General features: G+C 43.0%; 1 protein-coding gene across 1 annotated transcript in view; it reads left to right on the forward strand.

Annotated features, from left to right (window-relative positions):
- The window catches only part of Col14a1 (collagen type XIV alpha 1 chain), a 209,903-nt gene that overhangs the window by 169,863 nt on the left and 18,784 nt on the right, over positions 1 to 21,256 (forward strand). The window contains exons 41-45 of the mRNA XM_032915565.1: positions 7,328 to 7,381; positions 7,832 to 7,903; positions 17,091 to 17,126; positions 18,029 to 18,095; positions 21,025 to 21,213. Of these exons, the coding sequence (XP_032771456.1) occupies positions 7,328 to 7,381; positions 7,832 to 7,903; positions 17,091 to 17,126; positions 18,029 to 18,095; positions 21,025 to 21,213 (418 nt within the window). The remainder of the gene's footprint in view (positions 1 to 7,327; positions 7,382 to 7,831; positions 7,904 to 17,090; positions 17,127 to 18,028; positions 18,096 to 21,024; positions 21,214 to 21,256) is intronic.

The following is a 21,256-nucleotide window of genomic DNA, read 5'->3' on the forward strand; positions in this document are numbered from 1 at the left end:
ATCTCCAATGATGTGATCTTAAGACACATTATCCACTGTTTTTAATATCAGCCTAATGAGTCAGGGCTTTTGTAATGCCTGTGCTTAGTAAATTAAGATATCTTGGAACATGGTGGACAAATACAAAAAGTCAAGCAAGTGAAAGAATTTTTTAAAATACCTGGATTCTACCACTAAAGAATGCTTGATGCATGCTTCTTAGTTGTGTGGTTTTGATGTACATAAAGACCATATTGTGTGGAATGTTCTGTTTTGTCAAAAATGATTTGGTCTTAAAATGCACTTGAGAAATTGAACTTGAGTCAGCTATTTGGCTGGACTTTATTCCTGTCATGAATAGGAGACAGTAATGAAAGAGTCATCTAAGAAATGCTTTGTGCAATGCTAGATTCATGATTATGAGCCCCATGGGCATCTTCCTTCCTCAGAAAAGGCAAAGTAAGCTCTTACCACAACACTGGTAGCCAGAATAATTGGATTTTCTTCTTTGTGGGTCTGACTCTAGATGGTGTTTTTATAAAATCTCAGGAAAACATTTGTACAGTCAGCTACAGAGAAGATGCCTTATGCAACTGTGGCTTGACTGTTTATTTAAAAAGCAATCAATAAGCTACTCCATACAGTACGTAATATATACAGATGTCTTGTGTTCTCATCTTCAATTCGAGGATGTACATGCATGCTAGGCAATGCCACCCCATCTTTCCAGACAGATAACCTGAAGGTCTGAAACTTGGAGAAAATAAGCAGAGATCAGAACAAAACAGCCCTGGAGCCAGGAACTTAGCTCATCTCTCTGGTTCCAGCGCTGTACTTTTTATTTCCACAAAATTATGAAAGTAGAGATCGCTGTGGAGTTTCATGATTGAGAAAATCTTCCAAGGAGACACTTAAGTAGCAGCACTCTAATAATGAAGATGTCACACCCCTGTACTTTGGGGGCAGGCATCCAATTTGGGTTACTTTCTTAGTAAAGTAGGAAATAATCATTCATTAAGTGTGCCTCTAACTTCTTAGACCTTTACCTGCATAATGGTTCATCTGTGCACATCTGAGAAGGGAGGAGCTTCTGGGGTGTTTAGTTTCCTGCCCTAAGGTTCTCTGCTAAAGGCCATTCTTGGAAATCTACTGTGCCTCCTCTTGGGATGTTGTCATTCAGGGCAGGGACATACATTTCAATTTTGATAAACAGACCGTTCTACCACCTCAGCCATCAGAGTGTTTTAATTTGCTTGTTTTTTTTTAATACACAGACTCTGCACTTTAACCTTAAATATTCTTAAAAGAATTCTTAAAAAATATTCTTAAAAGCTCTTTAGGCAAGAGGTAGGAACGACACCTTAATGAGTCTATACCTATCTAGGGTTTGGAATCAAATAGTCTATTATATAAGCTCTATATGAGCTCTATTGTATGTCCACATAAGTTCATTGATACAGTATTGCTGATATAGTATTGTTTTACTTATCTGAAGTTATAAGTGTAAGATAATAAAAATTTATATACTTATATTCTAAATTGCATTAAATATATTAGTTTATGTGTATACATTTATCAATGCACACACATGTATTAGGTGTTTATGCAGAGTTGTCGTGTGTGTGTGTGTGTGTGTGTGTGTGTGTGTGTGTGTGTGTGTGAGTGAGACCTAGCATGGAACTATGCATAAGGACTTGTTTTTAGTCTCTGTCCCAGGCCAGTGTTTATGTAGCCTGTAGCTTTTGGCTACCTGGCACTTTTATGTGGTAGTTACTAATAATCCTTTGTGGCAAATAGCAGTCTGACTTCTGGTGACCAACTGCTACTACACTAGTCATGGCAGTCCAGAACCAGACCACAGAGCTGAAGTCATGCATCACAGGGTTGTCTAGCTCTAACTTCTGACAACTAACTCATTAAATCTAGGTGGCTTACACATCTTACTGCAGGAATCAATTTATCCATCCTGTAGAATGTTATAGCTTATGTCCATGATCTGCCATTTCAGGTTCAGAGAAGGGATGTACGTATTATAAGTGAGTCAATACTTCTGCAAGCTGTTTCTGAGAGATTCATAATTACATATGCCCTGGCTTCTGACCTCAACTTCAGTTAAAAATCTTTTGGTGAATAGATGGGTTTTATCCGACTTCAGGTACTGCGGGCTCTGACTTAGAAACTATAAACGTTTTAAGTGTCTATATTTGATCTAATATAGACAAAAGAAAAGTATAAATGGAAATTAATAAATTAATATATCCAATGAAATCGCCATTAAACAAGGCTTGCCTTTTTATGCAAAAGTGAATTTAGTGTTCATTAGAGTATTAGTGATGCTCAAAGTAAATTTTAAGTTAGATTTTCGTATTGCTGAAATTCACAACTCATAACTTAGTAATTTGCTCATAGGCAAATACTTCCAAAATAAATTATAAAAATCCTTTTAGCTTTTTATTAGCAAGAATTATTTTAATGTGGGCTGCGTGTATGTATTAGTATTTTGAGGTAGGAATATCAAAAAGGCAAAAGCGACTGAAGCTGTTCATGTCAACAAACATCTGTTTGTGGGTGCCTGACTTCATACATGTTAAAAAAATGCATCTTATAAAGTGTATAGTTTTCCCGGAGTTTTCATTTTGCCAGATGTGTTGCTTCCAGATAGAGAGGTGAGGTGGGAGTAGATGGGTGGGAGGCAGAGCATCCTCATAGAAGCAGGGGGAGGGGGCGTGGGAGAGGGGATAGCATAAGGACCAACATCCAATTGTTCACTTGTTCAAATGTTTTAGTCCATGAAAGAAAGTCAGAGTAAGATCCACTGTGATCACTTCTCGGCCTTTGGCTCAAATGAGAGATCAGTTCCAGTGCCCTGGGTGCCATTGGTGCACTGATCTGCTTTACCTGGCAGATGTGCTCTATCCCACTGCCAAATGTTCATTTCCCTGGAAAGTCAGCCTAGCAAATGGCAGGTCCGCCCCTGAGCCACAGCTAGCTCTAGCTTAGCCTGAGTTAATGCCGATGTGCAGTTCACACTCCAGAGCTCCTGATCAGCTCACAGACCCGACTTCAGATGACTTCCCTCATCTATCCTGTTTCCCTTCCTCCCCTACTTTCCTTCAGATTTCCTTCCAAGATCAATACAGGTAGAAATCAGCCACACACAGAGGCAGGTGCTTCTAATGAACTGTCCCCCCACCCCAAGAATGTAGTGAAGTGGAGTCTTGGCTTCTGAGGTCAGAGGAGTCCGGGATCTGAGAGTAAGGAGAAGGGCTGGGGATGTAGCTGAGACATGGAGTGCTTGCTTAGCTTGTACTGACCTCCCCTAACCCCCGCACCATGAAAACTATGAAAACCACTAAGAATGAATGACATTAGCATTTCCTTCTATCCCGTACATTGCCAGACTCACTGTATCCTCAATTAAGACTCACTCGCTGAACGTGCACAGAGTACCCCTGGCACCATCATCTGTCAGTGGCTGTTCTGGGTACTATAACAGTGTTAGGAACGGAACACTGAACGCCACATAGCTTTGCTGTAAACATAGGAATCAGATATGGCAGCACCTAGACCTGTTGTCTAGGCACAGATCACGTAACTAAGGGGCATCTTTCTTACTGACTGCACACCCAGCTAAGCTCTGAGTAAGAACCACATTTCACTGTGTTCCCTCTCAGACAGAACATGAGGTATCTATAAATCAGGCGTTTGCAAACACGTCCACAACAGCGCCTTTCCAGTGTCAGCAGAGAGCCGAACACAGACTCTTGCCTTTTCACAATCCTCCCCCTGGGGTTCAGAGCAGGGTGTAAATGCATTACTTCCTGCCAATCTTCTGGGGAACAATGCAATTTTATTTGTTAAGAAATGTTTTCCTCTAGGAAAGTATGTCATGGCTCAGCTCTCCTTTTGAATAAGCCCCTCTCTGTTGAATGAGGAATATTTTCCTTCGGGGCACTGTTGGATCTGAGGGATGGAAGGGTCTTGCCACTGTTCTGACCAGGTTGCTTCTCCTTGTCTGGTCTAAGATGACATTGAAGAGCAGGAACCAAATGGAATCCTGTTAACACTGCTTTCACATGTGCCTGGAGCCCAGCTTTGTCATATGAAAACTTCATCTGAAAAAAAAAACCCTATATTTTCAAATTTTCTTTAACATTTTACTTTTTATTAAAAATTTCATACATTCATACATTCTGATCAAATTTCTCCCCTGCTGCCCCTAATTCCTATGCATTCACCACAGGTTTTCTCTTTTAACTTCATGTGTTTCCTCTGTTTCTTCCTTCTTTTCCTCTTCCTCTTCTTTCTTCTTGTTTATCTTAGTTTGGGTTTTGTTGCTGGGAGAGACACCATGACCCTGGCAACTCTTAAAAACATTTAATTTGGGGCTGGCTTACAGTTTCAGAGGGTTAGTCCATTATCATCATGGCTGGAAACATGGCAGCATGTAGGTAGACATGGTGTTGGAGAAGGAACTGAGAGTTCTACTTCTGGATCCACAAGCAGCAGGAGGAGACTGGGTGCCACACGGGGAGAAACTTCAGTACAGGAGACCTCAAAAAGGCCTACCTCCTACAGTGACACACTTCATGCACAAGGCCACCATGAGTGGCTCCATGTGTACTTTTTGGTTGGCGGTTTAGTCCCTCGGAGCTACAGGGTATCTGGTTGGTTGATATTGTTGTTCTTCTTATGGAGTTGCAAACCACCTCAGCTACCTCAGTCCTTTCTCTAACTCCTCCATTGGGGACCCTGTTCTCAGTCCAATGGTTCACGGTAATCATCTGCCTCTGTATTTGTCAGGCTCTGGCAGAGCCTCTCTGAAGATAGTTATATCAGGCTTCTGTCAGCATCAACATATGTCTCTTGGCATCCCCATTAGTGACTGGGTTTGGTGACTGCATGTAGGATGGACCCCATGTGTGGCAGTTTCTGGATGGCCTTTCCTTCAGTCTCTGCTCCACACTTTGTCTCCATATTTCCTCCTGTGAGTATTTTGTTCCCTCTTCTAAGAGATACTGAAGCATTCACACTCTGGTCTTTCTTCTTGAGCTTCATGTAGTCTGTAAATAATGTCTTGGGTATTCTGAGCTTTTGGGCTAGTATTCACTTATGACTGAGTGCATACCATGTGTGCTTTTTGTGATTGGGTTACCTCACTCAGGATGATATTTTCTAGTTTCATCCATTTGCCTAAGAATTTCATGAAGTCTTTGTTTTCAATAGCAGAGTAGTAATCCATTGTGCAAATGTATCACATTTTATGTATCCATCCCTCTGTTGAAGGGCATCTGGGTTCTTTCCAGCTTCTGGCTTTTATAAATAAGGCTGCTATGAACATAGTGGAGCCTGTGTCTTTGTTATATGTTGGGGCATCTTTTGGGTATATGCCCAGGAGTAGTATAGCTGGATCTTCAATAGTACTATGTCCAATTTTCTGAGGAACCTCCAGACTGATTTCCAGAGTTGTTGTACCAGCTTGCAATCCCACCAACAATGGAGGAGTGTTTCTCTTTCTCCACATCCTAGCCAGCATCTGTTGTCACCTGAGATTTTGATCTTAGCCATTCTGACTGGTGGGAGGTAAAATCTCAGGGTTGTTTTGATTTGCATTTCCCTGATGACTAAGGATATTGAACATTTCTTTAGATATTTCTCAGTCATTTGATAGTCCTCAGTTGAGAATTTTTGTTTAGTTCTGTACCATCTTTTAATAGGGTTATTTGATTCTCTGGAGTCTAACTTCTTGAGTTCCTTGTATATATGGGATATTAGCCCTCTATCAGATGTAGGATTGGTAAAGATCTTTTCCCAATCTGTTGGTTGCCATTTTGTCCTAATGACAGTGTCCTTTGCCTTACAGAAGCTTTGCAATTTTATGAGGTCCCAATTGTCGATTCTTGATCTTAGAGCATAAACCATTGGTGTTCTGTTCAGGAAATTTTCCACTGTGCCCATGTGTTCAAGGCTCTTCCTCACTTTCTCTTCTATTTGAGTATATCTGGTTTTATGTGGAGGTTCTTGATCCACTTTGACTTGAGCTTTGTACAAGCAGATAAGAATGGATCAATCTAAGACCAAGTGACCATAGGTGTGTGGGTTCATTTCTGTTTATTCCATTGATCTATCTGTCTGTCTCTGTACCAATACCATGAGGTTTTTATACAATTGCCTCCCTGACTGCCTTTGTGCTGAGACTTTTGTTGGCACCACGAGTGTTTGAGAGCACAGTGAAAGGGCTTGGGCGACCCATCTTTCTCACGTACACTTACTCTATGCCATCTCCTGTGGCCTTCTGGGTTTCCTCCCACACTCACCCATCCCCCCACAGCATCGTTTGGTACTGGGTGCTGGAAGACCTGATGCAGATGTGGATTCTCGTGTTGATAAGATAGATTTTTATGCGCCATGGGAGGGGAAGGAGAGCCTACAGCAAAAGTGGTAGGAATTGTCAGAAAGGGAGTGGAGAAAATAAAGCAAGGACACCAGTCAGGTCGGCTTGGGGTGGGACCGAGGGCTCCTATAGAAAAGTGTCATGGTGAAACTTTTATTTGTCCTGGTAGTAGGAGGTGAAACTTTGAAAACTTTTATGAACTTATAAAACCTAGACTGAAGATTTCCTCTCATGCTAACCACATCAGAAGAGCTGGCACTCCCAGTTCTTAATATTTTTTATACTCATAAAAATAGCACATATACCCTTATCCAATGTCTCAGAGAGTGGCTTTTCTAAGGGACAGGATTTATTTTGGGGGGACTGTTTTAGTTCATTTTTTTCTGTCCTGAAATAGAACAGGAAGCAGGTATGTACCCAGTGATAAGCCCAAGACAGGAGACACTCAGATAAACATCCCCATATCAAAATTGTCACCACTGCTGGGCACCCTGCCCACATTTTGCTCCAATGCATTTCTCAAGAGCTGAGAATTGCTGATAATTGCCCTTCCCTTGTAGCAATATCAACTCTTTATTGGAAATATTCCTCACTCAAGACTTGTGGATCTTGAAAGACATGAATCTACTTTTTGGTCTGGACATTAATTAGAAAGGACAGAACTTATTTATTTGTTATGTTTAGTTTAACAAACTTTCTGAAAGGAAGTTACCGTTTAAGTTTGTTAGTGGCATTTCTCACACCTACAACCCGTGCACATGGGTCACTCATTGGAGCCAACAGACCTAAAACACTTGCCAACAACAATTCCTACAAGAGTTTAACAACGGCAGGCCCTTGGTTGTCCAGAGCAGGTGGCAGGATTTGTGCCTTATATGTTGAGAGGAATTTGATGATCATCTCCTGGAAGACATGTAGCAACCACTTGTGTGACAAACCATTTCTTCACCCCAGGGATTTCCCGGAAAGGATGGTTCCTCTGGGCCTCCAGGACCACCTGGACCAATTGTGAGTATTTCTAGAAATTTCTGGGATGCATTCTGCTTTGAAGCATTTTTTTTTTAGTAGAATTTTTCTCCTGCTGGCCTTTCCAGCTACCACATTTTTGTTGTTGTTATTTTGTGACAAAAGTTTGTCTGTTGGTATAGACCCTTATCATCCTTTAAAAATGACAAATCCAGATGGCTTGATTATTCACTGAGCCATTTTCCCATAAGATTGTCTCCATGCATTTAGTTGTTATTACCTATAAATAAGACTTATTCACAAAACCATGCCTGGCCAATCCTTTGGGGACTTAAAAACTGCCTTATATGTGGTCATTGGGCAGAGTAGTGGACATTGGCAATGGAAAGGGAAACTGTGGGGGCAGGTGTTGTTATCCCTGCTTGAAAGTTGGCTGTGATCCATGGTGTATATGAATCTTCACCTTTGTCCCATTTCTTGCTTCTATTTTAGGGCATTCCTGGAGCCCCTGGTGTCCCAGGGATTGCGGGCAGCATGGGACCACAAGGAGCCTTGGGGCCACCTGTGAGTACTCAGTGGCAGCTGCTTAGGATGTGTGTCCTGTCGTTACCTAATTATGTATTTATAATTTACCAGCATCTCCGTGGATCAGAAGTGTTTGTCCAGATGCCAAGCATGCTGGTATTTGCCTGAATCCCAGCACGTGGGATGCACAGACAGGCAGATCTCTGTGTGTCTAGGTCAGCCTTGTCTATATACCAAGTTCCAGGATATCTAGGGCTACATAGAGATACTCTGTTTCAAAAAAATTATAGAACGTGTTTATTCACCATTAAACTTGATAGAATTCCATGAAGGAAAGTGGGTAGAGCCTTGAGATCAAGTTGCACATATACCGTGGCTGAGGTTAAATGGTCCTACTGGAATGTAGGCCATGCTCTTGCTTAAATGTATCCCCATGGCTTGTTCTGTATTTGCCTAGGTGAACTCAGTATCTTCTGTCAAGATTGGGAACAACAGCTAAATGTTAACCATGCTTGACTTCCAAGAGGGAAGAATGTAAAATGTAGACAGTGAAAGTTTTAAAGAAAATAGGAATGCGTTTTTATCCCCTCCATTCAGTCACAGGACATAATAAACACACAAGCACACATGGCGGACAGTGTAGAGCAACGTGCAATGAGAAGAACCTGTTTCCTCATCACCTTTCTAGACTCTTCCTTGACATTTAAATACAACCATGGAGACTCAAGGAGCCCAGGGGTGCAGCTTGTCTGCTTCCTCATCTGTGAACTGTGTGACATGTGGCACTCTCACCAAAGCCATTCTCCATGTTTTCAGTGACTTGCAAGATGCTCACCGTAAACTTAGATATCAACATTTTGGCAGCACCCGTGCTGAACAGAGTTACCTGTAAACCAAAGCTACCGTGCTGTAGAAAAGTCTGTCGTGCTGCAAACCTGCTGAGGGTATGAGGAACAGAGATATGTGTGGAAGGGTGCAGAGGGTGTGTGTGTGTGAATTCCATCTTCAATTCCACTAATGTGTCATCCATGGCCATGTCACTTCCACAGGTGGGAAAGAGTCTTGCCTTTCAGAGCCTGTCGTTAAAATCTCCTTAGAAAATTCCCAAGTCCTTAACTAAATTCTCTTTGTAAAGTCCATTAGTCTGTTTAAAGTCACACATTCACAAGTTCTGGGGACTGGGTTTCAACGTGTAAGGAAGGCAGGGAACCATTTCAACCAGAGATACTGGGCTGGATCTCTTCCTCTCTGTTCCCAGCTGCTCTTGTTGTGTTTATCCTTGGAATACATTTCAGTACAATTTTCAACCCTCAGAAGTCCTCCGCTGTGCTATAGTGCACACCACACATACCTAGACACACCCATGGGACACTCAGAAAAATGAATATGGGTTTAGCAAACAAACCCTGGTTTGCACATCCTCATAAGCACTGACATTAGTAGTCAGTTTACAAAGCTGGGCATTTACCCCAACTGACTTCTCACTGTCCGACCCTGCCAAGCATCTAATTCCTCCCAAGGCATTGGCTTAAATACAGAGCCCTCTTGCCATGGGTTGCATGCATGTTGAAGCTTTTGAAGGGGCTTGACTCTCCTGTTTTCAAATCTGACTAGCACTGGATCACAGAAGAAAACTGGATGACTTCATCTTCAGATGTCTCCTTTAATCAAAAACATTGCCACATTTGATCCTGTGTGTGGAAACACACACACACACACACACACGCATGTGTACACACATGCACACACTCATGTACACCCACACGCACGTGCACACACACACACACACACACACACACAGGAGCTCTTGCAAGCAAGCACACACAGACTGTATCTCTGCTCTCTCTCTTCTCATCTTTCTCTGTCTATCTTCTCTCTTCATCCACTCATCTATTCACACTACAAAGTCTTAGAAACGTTCTGCTACCAGGTTTTGCTCTGCTCCTCAAGATGTGGCTTGGGGAACTAGAGTTCCAGAATTAGGTAGTGTGTGCTCAAACCAACAGAGCAGTGGCGACACTTAGGACATCAAAGATTTTGGAACCTCCCAGGGTAAGGAAACACGAAGATGTTACTTTACCATGGTTGGATTGAGTAGGCAAACCTGTCTGTGCAGGAGGAGAAGGAGGCCTTTTTCTTATTCAAATCCCCCAGGACTAATACTTCTTACCCAGGAAATGGAGACACAAGCCATGAATGGTCCTAAGTCAAGATGGATGGGATGGAAAGGGACAGTAGAAGGAACAAACACTAAAGTCTCGGGGAAATTTAAATGGGGTGTAGAGGGGCAGAGTAAGCCCAGGAGTTAGAGATGAGGATGACACTTCCTCATTTACCCATCCAGCCTAGTGTGCATCTGCATTAGACTCTAAATATGAACATACTAAAATCCTTACAGTCCCCACAGATAGATCACCTAATAACGTGAGTTTTATCAACTGTCAGCAGAGAAAGTCATTTGGTGGCCACAAGAGAGGCCTCCTGCCACGGACACTTTTATCAGAAGCAGAAGGTGGCCTCTAACTGCTGGGTAGGATGCCATAGCCCGCTCGTGCAGTCCCCATCCAAAGCAAGTTGTTCTCTGCACTAGAGTTGAGGATTTTCCCTGCACCCAGGCTGCCAGCTCCCACAAGCCTTCGAGCTGCCAGGCAGGGATGATGATTAAAGCAGGCTCCCTGTCGTGCTCTGAAGGCCTTGATTGATTTTGCACAGATATCTGTCTAGGAAAATGAGGGAAAGAAACCAAGAAAGACAGACGGTGTCACAGAAAACAGCAGTGTGTTTCCTACAGCGGATGCCAGCTATGCTCACTCCTGTACGGTACATTTTACACCAGCTCCTCGGCTGGATGAACCTGGCTGCTACCAGGCATCTAATTCCTCCCTGGGCATTGGCTTAAATGTAGTACCCTCCTGCTATGGGTTGTATGCATAACGGGGCTTGTGAGGGGGCTCCTTCCTGCTGAGGCCACATTTTCAGTAGGTAAGCCCATTATCTAAAGAGCCCTGTATAAAAGGTTCAAAAACATTGCATCTATGTGGGGCTTGTATCTATATGAGCAACTTAACCGAACCCAGTCATCTAGCCTACATTTTACGTAAATCCTCCCGGTCTCAGGCAGTTGCCTGCCTCTTCTGGATCCTGATGTCTGTCTTGACAGGAAGTCACTGTGCTTGTACACCTCTTTGCCATTGGAGACAGAGTACTTTCTACATATTTGTGGGAAGAAGGGGAGGAAGAAAGACTGGGAAAGAGACGAGGAGAAGGGGGGATGGGACAGGGAAAGAGAGGAAAGAGAGGAGAGGGCATTTGTGTTCTCAGGCTGCTGTTTAGGGAGACGAAGTTACTCTTCCTGTCAGGGTCAGGAAGCTGAGGGTCTCGAAGCCTGCTGAGGCTTGGCTTGTGTCACGGCATCTTCAACATGTGGGCTTTGGACTGTGAGATCATTCTCTCCCTTTCAGCCCCAAACTTCTGTGAATCTATGAATGTAGCCACTGTATTTCTTTACATTTCAAGTGCCCCTGAAATTAAAGGAAAAAATATGCTACTTTTTCCTGCCTGCGTCTACAGGAACTATGTGTTTTCCCGCAAAGCATACTTTGGTGGAGTTATGGGCCTTCATGTGCTCAAGAATTTTTATTTTGTTTTTTGTGTTTTTTTTTTACTTTGCAAAAATCAAAGGAAATATGTCAGTGAAGTTGGAACCAACCATAATGGCTTGCTGTATGTACTATTTCACTAAGAAGAGCTTTCACTGAGACTGCATAGTTGTGTCTCTTAGCGACTTAGTAACGAGGGTCAGGAGACTGAGTTTAGGGAGTTTCAGGCCCTAATTAAACACATTTATCTCTTTATACCGGAAAACGCCAGTAGCGAATACTGTCTGGTTCCCTCACCAACCAAGTGCAGTCTCCAATTTCTTTCTTTAAACATAACATATTTTCAAACATGCTAATATAACAAAAGGCACCAAAGGAGATGTGCATAGACAAGTTGGTGCCGAAATTAAAGTGTTGAGGACTGAGGTTTTCTGTGTTTTTGTTTGTTTGTTAACACAAATCTCATTGTATAGCCCAGATTGGGCTTGAAGTCAGGGTAATACTCCTGCCTCAGGTGTGTGAGCCACCATGTCTGGCTCAAACCGACTTTAAAATGGCTTCATTCTGAATCGCTACAATTAGGTGTGTGGGGGTGTAGAATGCCCACTTGTTTTTGTCTTCATTAGGAAACTTTTTTCTTTATTGGAATAGGGGATTCTGGCGCGTGGCTGTTATGAACAGCATCTTCTAGCCAAGCAACAGAGAGAACCTGAGACCTCAAATTCACCCTCAATTCTAGCTCTTCCATGTCCCTTACTGTGTGGTCTTGGGCAAATGATTAAAGTTCTCCATGCATGGTTTTCCTAATCTGTAAACTGGGACTGTCTCATGCAGTTGTTATAAGGACAGCATGAATTAACTTCACAGGAATATTATAGGGACAAAAATAATGAACTTATAAGGCTATTGGAAGGGGAAGCATTAACTGAGTGAATGCATATGACATACCCAGAACAGTAGCTGGCCAGGGCAAACTGAAAGTATTCATCATTAAAATGTACAATTCCTGAACACATCAAAATGTCAGTTATTTATTTTTGACTGCTGGTTTTTGGCTTGTATCAAAACCCAAAGTTGTTTCCTCTTTACACAGTAGTATCATATGTAACTCTTGTCCCCATCAGGACCTCTCTGTGATTGCTGGGAAATCAGAGACACCAAGTAGCAAGGAAGGAGGGCATGGATTGTGCATTTATTTATAAAATTAATTTAGGCTAGAAAGAAGGGGAAGGTGGGAGGGAGAGTTGTGTAAACCTTGTTTTTGCAAACAAGTTTTTCTTGTGGAAGTGGGCAATTTTTAAAAAGAATCAACACTTTTTCTAACCCTCTAGCAATGCACTCTAGTGTGTTTTAATTGTTCGTCTTCTGGTGCTTCTCGATCCAGGTAGTTGAAACAAAGTACAGATTGGCTAATAAAGCAGATTTGAAATGAAGTGTGGCCATCCATTCATTCCGTTAGCATGCATGTTTGAGTCCCTGCCATGTTGCAGGCAGTCTCTGGAGCTGGGGATATGGAAATCCCTTAGCTAGACACAGACCCAGCCTTGTGGAGCTCACATGCCAACCAGGAGCTGCTTTCTTTCTAGAAGTTGGAATCCTCTTACAAATGTTGTCCACATATTTCCAAACCATCAGCATGTCATGAGATCATACACTGTGAGCCTTCTTCTCTAGAGACCCCTTCATTGAACGGCTCTGGCTTAGGAAGAAACTCTGAGACTTTAAGTGGAGCAAGAAGCCAATGTCTGACTTTTTCCCCCAAATATTTGTTCTTAAAATTTTTTTATTTATTTCATTTTATTAGTTCTTAGAGAATTTTATATGTGTGATGATCATATTCATACCCCCATCCAACTCTTCCCAGATCCACTCTCACTTTCCCACCAACCCAACTCTGTGTCTTCTTTAAAATAAAATAAAAAAAACTTCTCCAGTTTGTACTGCTCACGTATCGTTGGGTATGGAGCCATCCACTGGAGTACAGCCAATTTTCCAAAGGCTACACTCTTAGAGAAAATGGAGTCTTTCTCTCCAAGAGGCTATCAATTGTTACTCCTTGGCTAAAGACGAGACTTTGTGCCCACCTCCCCTTCCTTCTTCTTATTTACAAAAGATATTGTAAAGTTTTGTGTTTAATGACGTGTATATGTTTGTAGGTTTGTGCACATGAGTGCAGTGCCTACAGAGGCCAGAAGAGGGCACTGTATTCCCTGGAGCTAGAGTTACAGCTGATTCAGCCTATGAGAACCCAGGTCCTATGCTCTATTTGCTGCTGAACCATCTCTGCAGTGCACAAATTTTCAAATATACATAACATTGAAGACATTTTCAAGTGAGCACTGTATAGCCAGTACCAAGATTCTGTGATGATACATATGAGTGCATGTGTGTTTTAAAGAACGATTCTCTTGTGCTTAGCTGAATTTAGATCTAATTTGCAATCTTGGAAAATTATCTGATGACACACCAAAGGATAAATTTAAGGTTATTGTCAAAAATATAATTAATATTTTATCATTGGGGGGCAGGATAAAAGAAAATGCAAATTTGGGGCATTTGCATTTCATAATGGCATTTGCATAAATGGCAGTCCCAGAATTCAATTTAATATTGGACATAGGCAAATGTTTTTTTTTTTAATTTTTTTTTTTTTTTATTATCTTGAGTATTTTTTATATACATTTCGAGTGTTATTCCCTTTCCCGGTTTCCGGGCAAACATCCCCCCCCCCCCCCCTTCCTTATGGGTGTTCCTCCCAACCCTCCCCCCCCCTTGCTTCCCTCTCCCCAACAGTCTAATTCACTGGGGGTTCAGTCTTAGCAGGACCCAGGGCTTCCCCTTCCACTGGTGCTCTTACTAGGATATTCATTGCTACCTATGAGGTCAGAGTCCAGGGTCAGTCCATGTATAGTTCTTTGGGTAGTGGCTTAGTCCCTGGAAGCTCTGTTTGGTTGGCATTGCTGTACATATGGGGTCTCGAGCTCCTTCAAGCTCTTCCAGTTCTTTCTCTGATTCCTTCAACGGGGGTCCTGTTCTCAGTTCAGTGGTTTCCTGCTGGCATACGCCTCTGTATTTGCTGTATTCTGGCTGTGTCTCTCAGGAGCGATATGCATTCACTTTTTGATCATCCGTCTTGAGTTTCATTTGTTCTAGGCATCTAGGGTAATTCAAGCATTTGGGCTAATAGCCACTTATCAATGAGTACATACCATGTATGTCTTTCTGTGATTAGGTTAGCTCACTCAGGATGATATTTTCCAGTTCCAACCATTTGCCTCTTAATTTCATAAAGTCATTGTTTTTGATAGCTGAGTAATATTCCATTGTGTAGATGTACCACATTTTCTGTATCCATTCCTCTGTTGAAGGGCATCTGGGTTCTTTCCAGCTTCTGGCTATTATAAATAAGGCTGCGATGAACATAGTGGAGCACTGTCTTTTTTATATGTTGGGGCATCTTTTGGGTATATGCCCAGGAGAGGTATAGCTGGATCCTCAGGCAGTTCAATGTCCAATTTTCTGAGGAACCTCCAGACTGATTTCCAGAATGGTTGTAGCAGTCTGCAACCCCACCAACAATGGAGGAGTGTTCCCCTTTCTCCACATCCTCGCCAGCATTTGCTGTCACCTGAGTTTTGATCTTAGCCATTCTCACTGGTGTGAGGTGAAATCTCAGGGTTGTTTTGATTTGCATTTCCTTATGACTAACGATGTTGAACATTTCTTTAGGTGTTTCTCGCCATTCGTATTCCTCAGCTGTGAATTCTTTGTTTAGCTCTGAACCCCATTTTTTAATAGGGTTATTTGTCTCCCTGCGTCTAACTTCTTGAGTTCTTTGTATATTTTGGATATAAGCCCTCTATCTGTTGTAGGATTGGTAAAGATCTTTTCCCAATCTGTTGGTTGTCGTTTTGTCCTAACCACAGTGTCCTTTGCATAGGCAAATGTTTGAATGGCAACTTTATGCAAGGATTTGTGTAATCAGTCTCCCTGATTTGAGAAGAAAGAGTATATGGTAGTTTTAAAAACCTCTTTTCACGAAATCCAGGAATTAACCCATGAAACATATACAGTGATAAAGATTTAGTGCTGGAGACTCAATTCTCAAACCGAGCATTATATTACAATATCCCTGCTGATGACAGTGAAATCACACGGTCTACAGTTAATCCTTTTCTCACAGACAAGTCGTTCCTATCTATAAGGACTGGCCCCGTACGAAGGAGAAGGTAGAGTTTTCAGGAACACGAGATAGGGAGTTTGGGACCGAAGTATCAATTATTTATTTACTTACTTAAGACTTGGACTTTGTCTCATATTTAAGCATCACTACATGATTTAGAAGTGCTGCTTCCAGTCAAGTCACTGGGTTGCCTCAGTTGTATGCTGGTGGCTTCTGGGTAGAGAGAGACCAGTGATTGTGTGCATGGTGCACTGGAAGGGAGGTCTGAATGTTGCAAGTGCCCTGGTAGGAGATGCCAAGCACAGGAGGACATGAGAGGAAATGCAGGTTTTAACAGGAGTGGTGTGCACACATGTACACGTCTGCATGCGTGCATGCCTCTGTGTGTGTGTGTCTGTGTGTGTGTGTGTGTGTGTGTGTGTGTGTGTGTAGTACAATTAAAGGCCTCTGATGGAAAGAGAAAGCAGCAATGGTGGACTGTTGCCATCTGATCAGGAGAGGTCACTGTTGCTTTCTCTTCCCCTGTGCACTCCACCTATGACTGTGTGTGTGTATCTTGACTCTTTCCGCCTGCCAACATCCACAAACACTACAAGTCATAGCATTCTGTTTCCCTGGACCCTATGAAGTGAATCCAGAAATTTTGACTTGTGTAACTTCAGGAAACAATATTTACACCTCTAGGAGTGATTACAGAAAGGTCGCCGCATTGCCTGGAAGCTGACACAGAAATATGACTGCCTTCTGAGGACATCTGTTTCCCTGTTGAGCAGGAATACTGGAAACATTGTATTTCTCAATAAATATTTTACAGTAACAGTAAATTTTCTTATTGTCAAAAGTAGCAAAGCCATGGTTTTAAATAAGAGTTCAGCTGAGAACACATGCACGCATGAGCCATGCACGCATGAGCCCCAGTGTTGTAGAGACTCGGGGAGACTCATGCCATCACAGCAGAGGCAGAGGAATGAGGCCATGGGGTTTCATAGATGTCATCTCTTCCTTTAACTGCTGGATCCAGTGGAGTTCTTTGCATTTCTTATAGATATGCTTTTCTAAAACTTTTATTTAAAAAACTTCCTCGAAGGTGTTTGTGGAATGAATACAAAGCAGTGTATAGAGTTCAGCCCACTGTGTGGTGTTCGGTGTAGGAAGCTGCGAAGGATAACAGGATAGGAATGTAGGTTACTCAGGGGTACCGCTACTCCATTCTCATCCCGGAGCTCCAAACTGTCACATCTCTGCGTGAAGTCCAGAGGAGGAAAGGGTTAATAGGCTGTTCTGCACAGTGGGACTTCAGGTTGTTCCTTGCTTTATTACCATTGCCGGTTTTCACCCAACTTTGGTAGGAGTGCCTCTGTCAGCTAGGGAGAGGTATGCTCTCATGACTTGTCAGTGAGCGCTGCATCTTAAATAACTTGAATTTTCTCCTTCACTTTTACAGGGTGTCCCTGGAGCAAAGGGAGAGCGAGGTGAACGAGTAAGTCGTCCAAGGGTGTTTCGGGCTATAGGTGGTTGCACATAGCCCTTGCCTAAGCCTCAGGAGGACTGGTCCTTGCCACCTGTGGTATTCACCGCTGATCCAGAAGTCTTTCATTTAGAAGCACATTCATGGGGAAACATCTGGGTGGGTTGGAGGCCAGGAGAGGATTCCTAGTTGTATAGCTGCTGTCATCCAGCTCCTTGACCTTGGACTCCATTCCTTGAGGAATTCCTTAAGCTCATAAAGTGGAACTGGGCTGGAAATAATATAATAGATGTGGAAGACTGTCATCATGGATGTGGATGGCTTTGTACGAATTCCAGCCAGTGGCATAGGACTCTCCTTTCCCCGAGGACATAGTACTGGCACGAAGGAAGACAGTGGCTGGAGAGAATCAAAGATCAGGCCTTGAAATTGAAATCACCTTAAATTTGGTGCCCACTGACTCTCTGTAGAACCTGGGAGGCTTCTAGTGTAGTTGTGTTCTTGGTTGTGGTAGAAGCAGTGCTGGTCTCAGGCTCGACGGGTTATTTCTGTGACCACTTAGGCAATGTGTTTAAAGCTGATCAGCTATAACATGGTCTTAACTGTTTCCCCTATGAGTTGTTACTAGTATTAAAGGAGCCATCACTTGAGAAGGTATTAAATGTGTATGAGTATGTTTAGATATTGTTAATGTATTTTAGAATCTGGGACCAAAAATATTTATTTGAGCTCATGAACCTAATAAGCAAAGACTTTCAGGAACCTTAAATCCTAGGTGCAAATTGTCTTTTGCATTAACCATAGTGGTTAGCCCTCCCTGTTGCTAGGAGCCTGGAGTCTTGGTGGGAACAATGGGTCAGACTGTGTCCCTGCTGTATGGCCATGTCTGAGGAATGTACTTCCTTCCCACCCAGGGAGACCTGCAGTCTCAAGCCATGGTGAGGGCAGTGGCGCGTCAAGTATGTGAGCAGCTCATTCAGAGTAAGTTCAGTGCTGGTCACCCAGATCCTCTCTCATTTCTGTCCAAAGGATGCTTCCCTTCCCAAGACTAGAGAGACCAAGGAAGCCTCCTCCAATGCTCTGACTTGCTGCATACACCTAGCTGTACAAATCCCTTCTCTGAACTACCTACCAGCCTAATAGCTTGCTGCAGAGCTTCACAATGATGGCAGAGGAGCCAGACTCCCAAGTCCTCCGTTCAGGAAGCATCAATTTGCATATACATGGTTAATTAATTGATTTGTATATGCATATTTAATTAATTGATTTGCATATGCATACTTAATTAACTGCTGTGATCTTCATTTCTCCTTCCCCCATCAAATGGATGGGTTCTTGAAGACTACCAGACCTTGTCAGAATCAAGATGACCCTGGTGCTTGTTTCTACTGGCTCACAGATTTTAATCGCTTTTCCTTTCTTAGCCAGGTGATAGCCATTGCCTTTGGTTAGCCCAAGGCCCTTCCTTTGATTCCTTAGGCTGGATGCCAACATACACACATATACACACACATAGAGTTATTGTGACATCCGATATGACAGTTGGGCATCATTCCCAAAATCATACCAGAACATTTCAACAGCACTTATTTCAACAACAGATTCCTGTGCTCACCCATTTTGTACACATGCCTACTTATTTTATATATTTTGCCTCAAAAATCTAACCACAAGGTTACTTAGGGTGGGCCTAATATGTTTAGTTCCAGACTATTTGAAGCCAAGTAAAAACAACGATTTCTCTCAGACCCACCCAACTCTAAGCCAGGCTCTAATGCCCATCCCTTCCCCACACTGATAGCAACCTTTTGCACCCAGGATGGCATTTTCTGAGTAGTTTCCTTATCTGCCTCTGGGTTGTGTATTTACTTAACCCAGAGAAGTTTGGGATTCAGGCCAGTAGAGCCCAGCAAGTGCCAAGAAGGTCTGTTGGCAAGATTCAGAATTCCACCTGTTCCTTTGGGATAACCCCACATCCTGTCCTGGGGAGGTACAGATGGAGAGCCGTGGGTTTTCACTCTGGCAACAATATCAGTACAGAAGGAGGACAAAACCACCATCATCAAACACAGTTGTCTTCCTCTGTGGGCTATGTCTCTATCCAGTTCTATGGTGTCCACAGTAAGTGTGTGTGTGTGTGTGTGTGTGTGTGTGTGTGTGTGTGTGTGTGTAAGAGAACATTTACCAATTAGACAAAATAGTTACCATTAGTGACAAAGTAAGATCTTAAAAAACAATACATTCTACAAGGGAAAAATTGGACTTCAGTAACTTTTAGAGCAGGATACTCCCAAAGCTCATATAAGTTCTTCATTATTTCAAAGGTTTCTTATCTCAAATGGGCAATGAAAATGAGTAGAAGACTAAGCTTGAATGAAATTGCACTGGGCTAAATCCTCACAAGACTCCCTACACACAGTATTTGCTACCTTATTTTGCTATAGGGAAAAACCTCAGATAACATGTGACTATTTAACACATGCTTTAAAAGTTGAGGACCCAGTACAGAGTTTTCTCCCTTCGAAATTCTCAGACCCTGATGAATGACTTCTGGAGGGGTCAGAAGTGAGACAAGGTCTGAAAGGAATCTATGCAATAGAGAGGGCCTGTCTGTCACAGGAGAAAATGGCAGCCTCTGCTGCACCTTGGCTGTCTCCTTAAACAGAGCTCTGTTATCCCCTGTGCTACAGAAGCTCCCACCCTGAACCGCTTTCTGGGTGTGCGTGTCCTTCCACACAACCTCAGTCAGCTGGGTTTTCATTCTTAGTTGATCACAAGAATTATGTTAAGAAGAGTTTAGGAAATGGAGGGGGGGAGAGTGATGACAGCTGTGGAAGTGTTGAACAACAGCTCCTGTCAAAGAAGGGAGTGAAAAAAGACAGATGCCTCACCTGCTCAAACAGCAGAGGACGTGCTAGCTGACTGAATCAGGAGAGAGTCCCCGATCACACTCGTAGTTCACCATTTAAGGAAAGAAGGCTTTGGATGTATTTACATGTGCTTCCTAAATATGATTAATGCTTTCATTTAGATTTAAGTATTTAGAGGGAAATGAATGTACCTGAAGAGGTCTTCCAGTTAGTCTTGTGTGTGAGGACCTAGGTTCAATCCCCAACACCACCCAGAGCAGACTTAGCGATGCATGCCTGTAATCCTAAGTGAGACCCCCTACTCTCAGAAACAACCCCCGAAAGCCACAAAAGAATGGGTGACCTTACACACCAAAATAATACATGGAGATGAATAGTGGTCACCTGTGGGGGAAATGTCACCTTCGAAGATGATGGGAAATGAAGTATTACGGTATTGGGGCATTACTTATAATTGTTAAAATGTGTTCTTCCAAACGTAACTGAGTTAAGGCGTTATGAGAGAGCAACAGGATTTTGCTGTTATTACTATTGTTGTAAGCCTAGGACAAGGGCAGCCTGCAGCTGGGACACAGGCAAAGGTTCTTGAAAAACCGTCTTGGCAACCAGAGTTGAGTGGAGACAGGCCTTGCCTGGGGATATGAGAGCAAGAGGGTGGAGCAGGCTTCGGGGATTGGAACGCAGTCAAGTAAGTAATGTGGAGGGAAATTGCTACAGAGAAAGGCAGCAGGGTGAGAGTTCAGGGGTCAGGTAAATGTTAGGGTGAGTGTAAAATTTATGACTTCTGTTCAGTGGTGTTTATTGCTACGTTGATGTGAACTGTGGAATTCCAAACACATGAGATGGGACTTGAATCATAGCCCAGCCATTAACATCATCCAGGAGAAAAATGCAAAAATGCTAAGTTACACACGAGCCTATCTCAGAAGGGTGTGTCGTGTCCTCAGTGGACATCTGATGGAGCTGTTTGGAGGTCCGAAGTGTAGCATTCTAGTTTCTCCTTTAACTGTGTGACGGTTCATTCATCTCTTGTTGCTCAGGTCACATGGCCAGGTACACAGCCATCCTCAACCAAATCCCCAGCCAGTCCTCATCTATCCGGACCATCCAGGGCCCTCCTGGAGAGCCCGGGAGACCAGGTTCACCTGGAACCCCTGGAGAACAAGGACCCCCAGGTGCCCCAGGCTTCCCAGGAAATGCAGGAGTGCCAGGAACCCCAGGAGAACGAGGTAAGCAGGGTTACTCCCAGAGAAGGGGACAGTCAATCAGAGC

The sequence above is a fragment of the Rattus rattus genome, chromosome 1, assembly GCF_011064425.1.
Source record: "Rattus rattus isolate New Zealand chromosome 1, Rrattus_CSIRO_v1, whole genome shotgun sequence".
Lineage (NCBI taxonomy): Eukaryota > Metazoa > Chordata > Mammalia > Rodentia > Muridae > Rattus > Rattus rattus.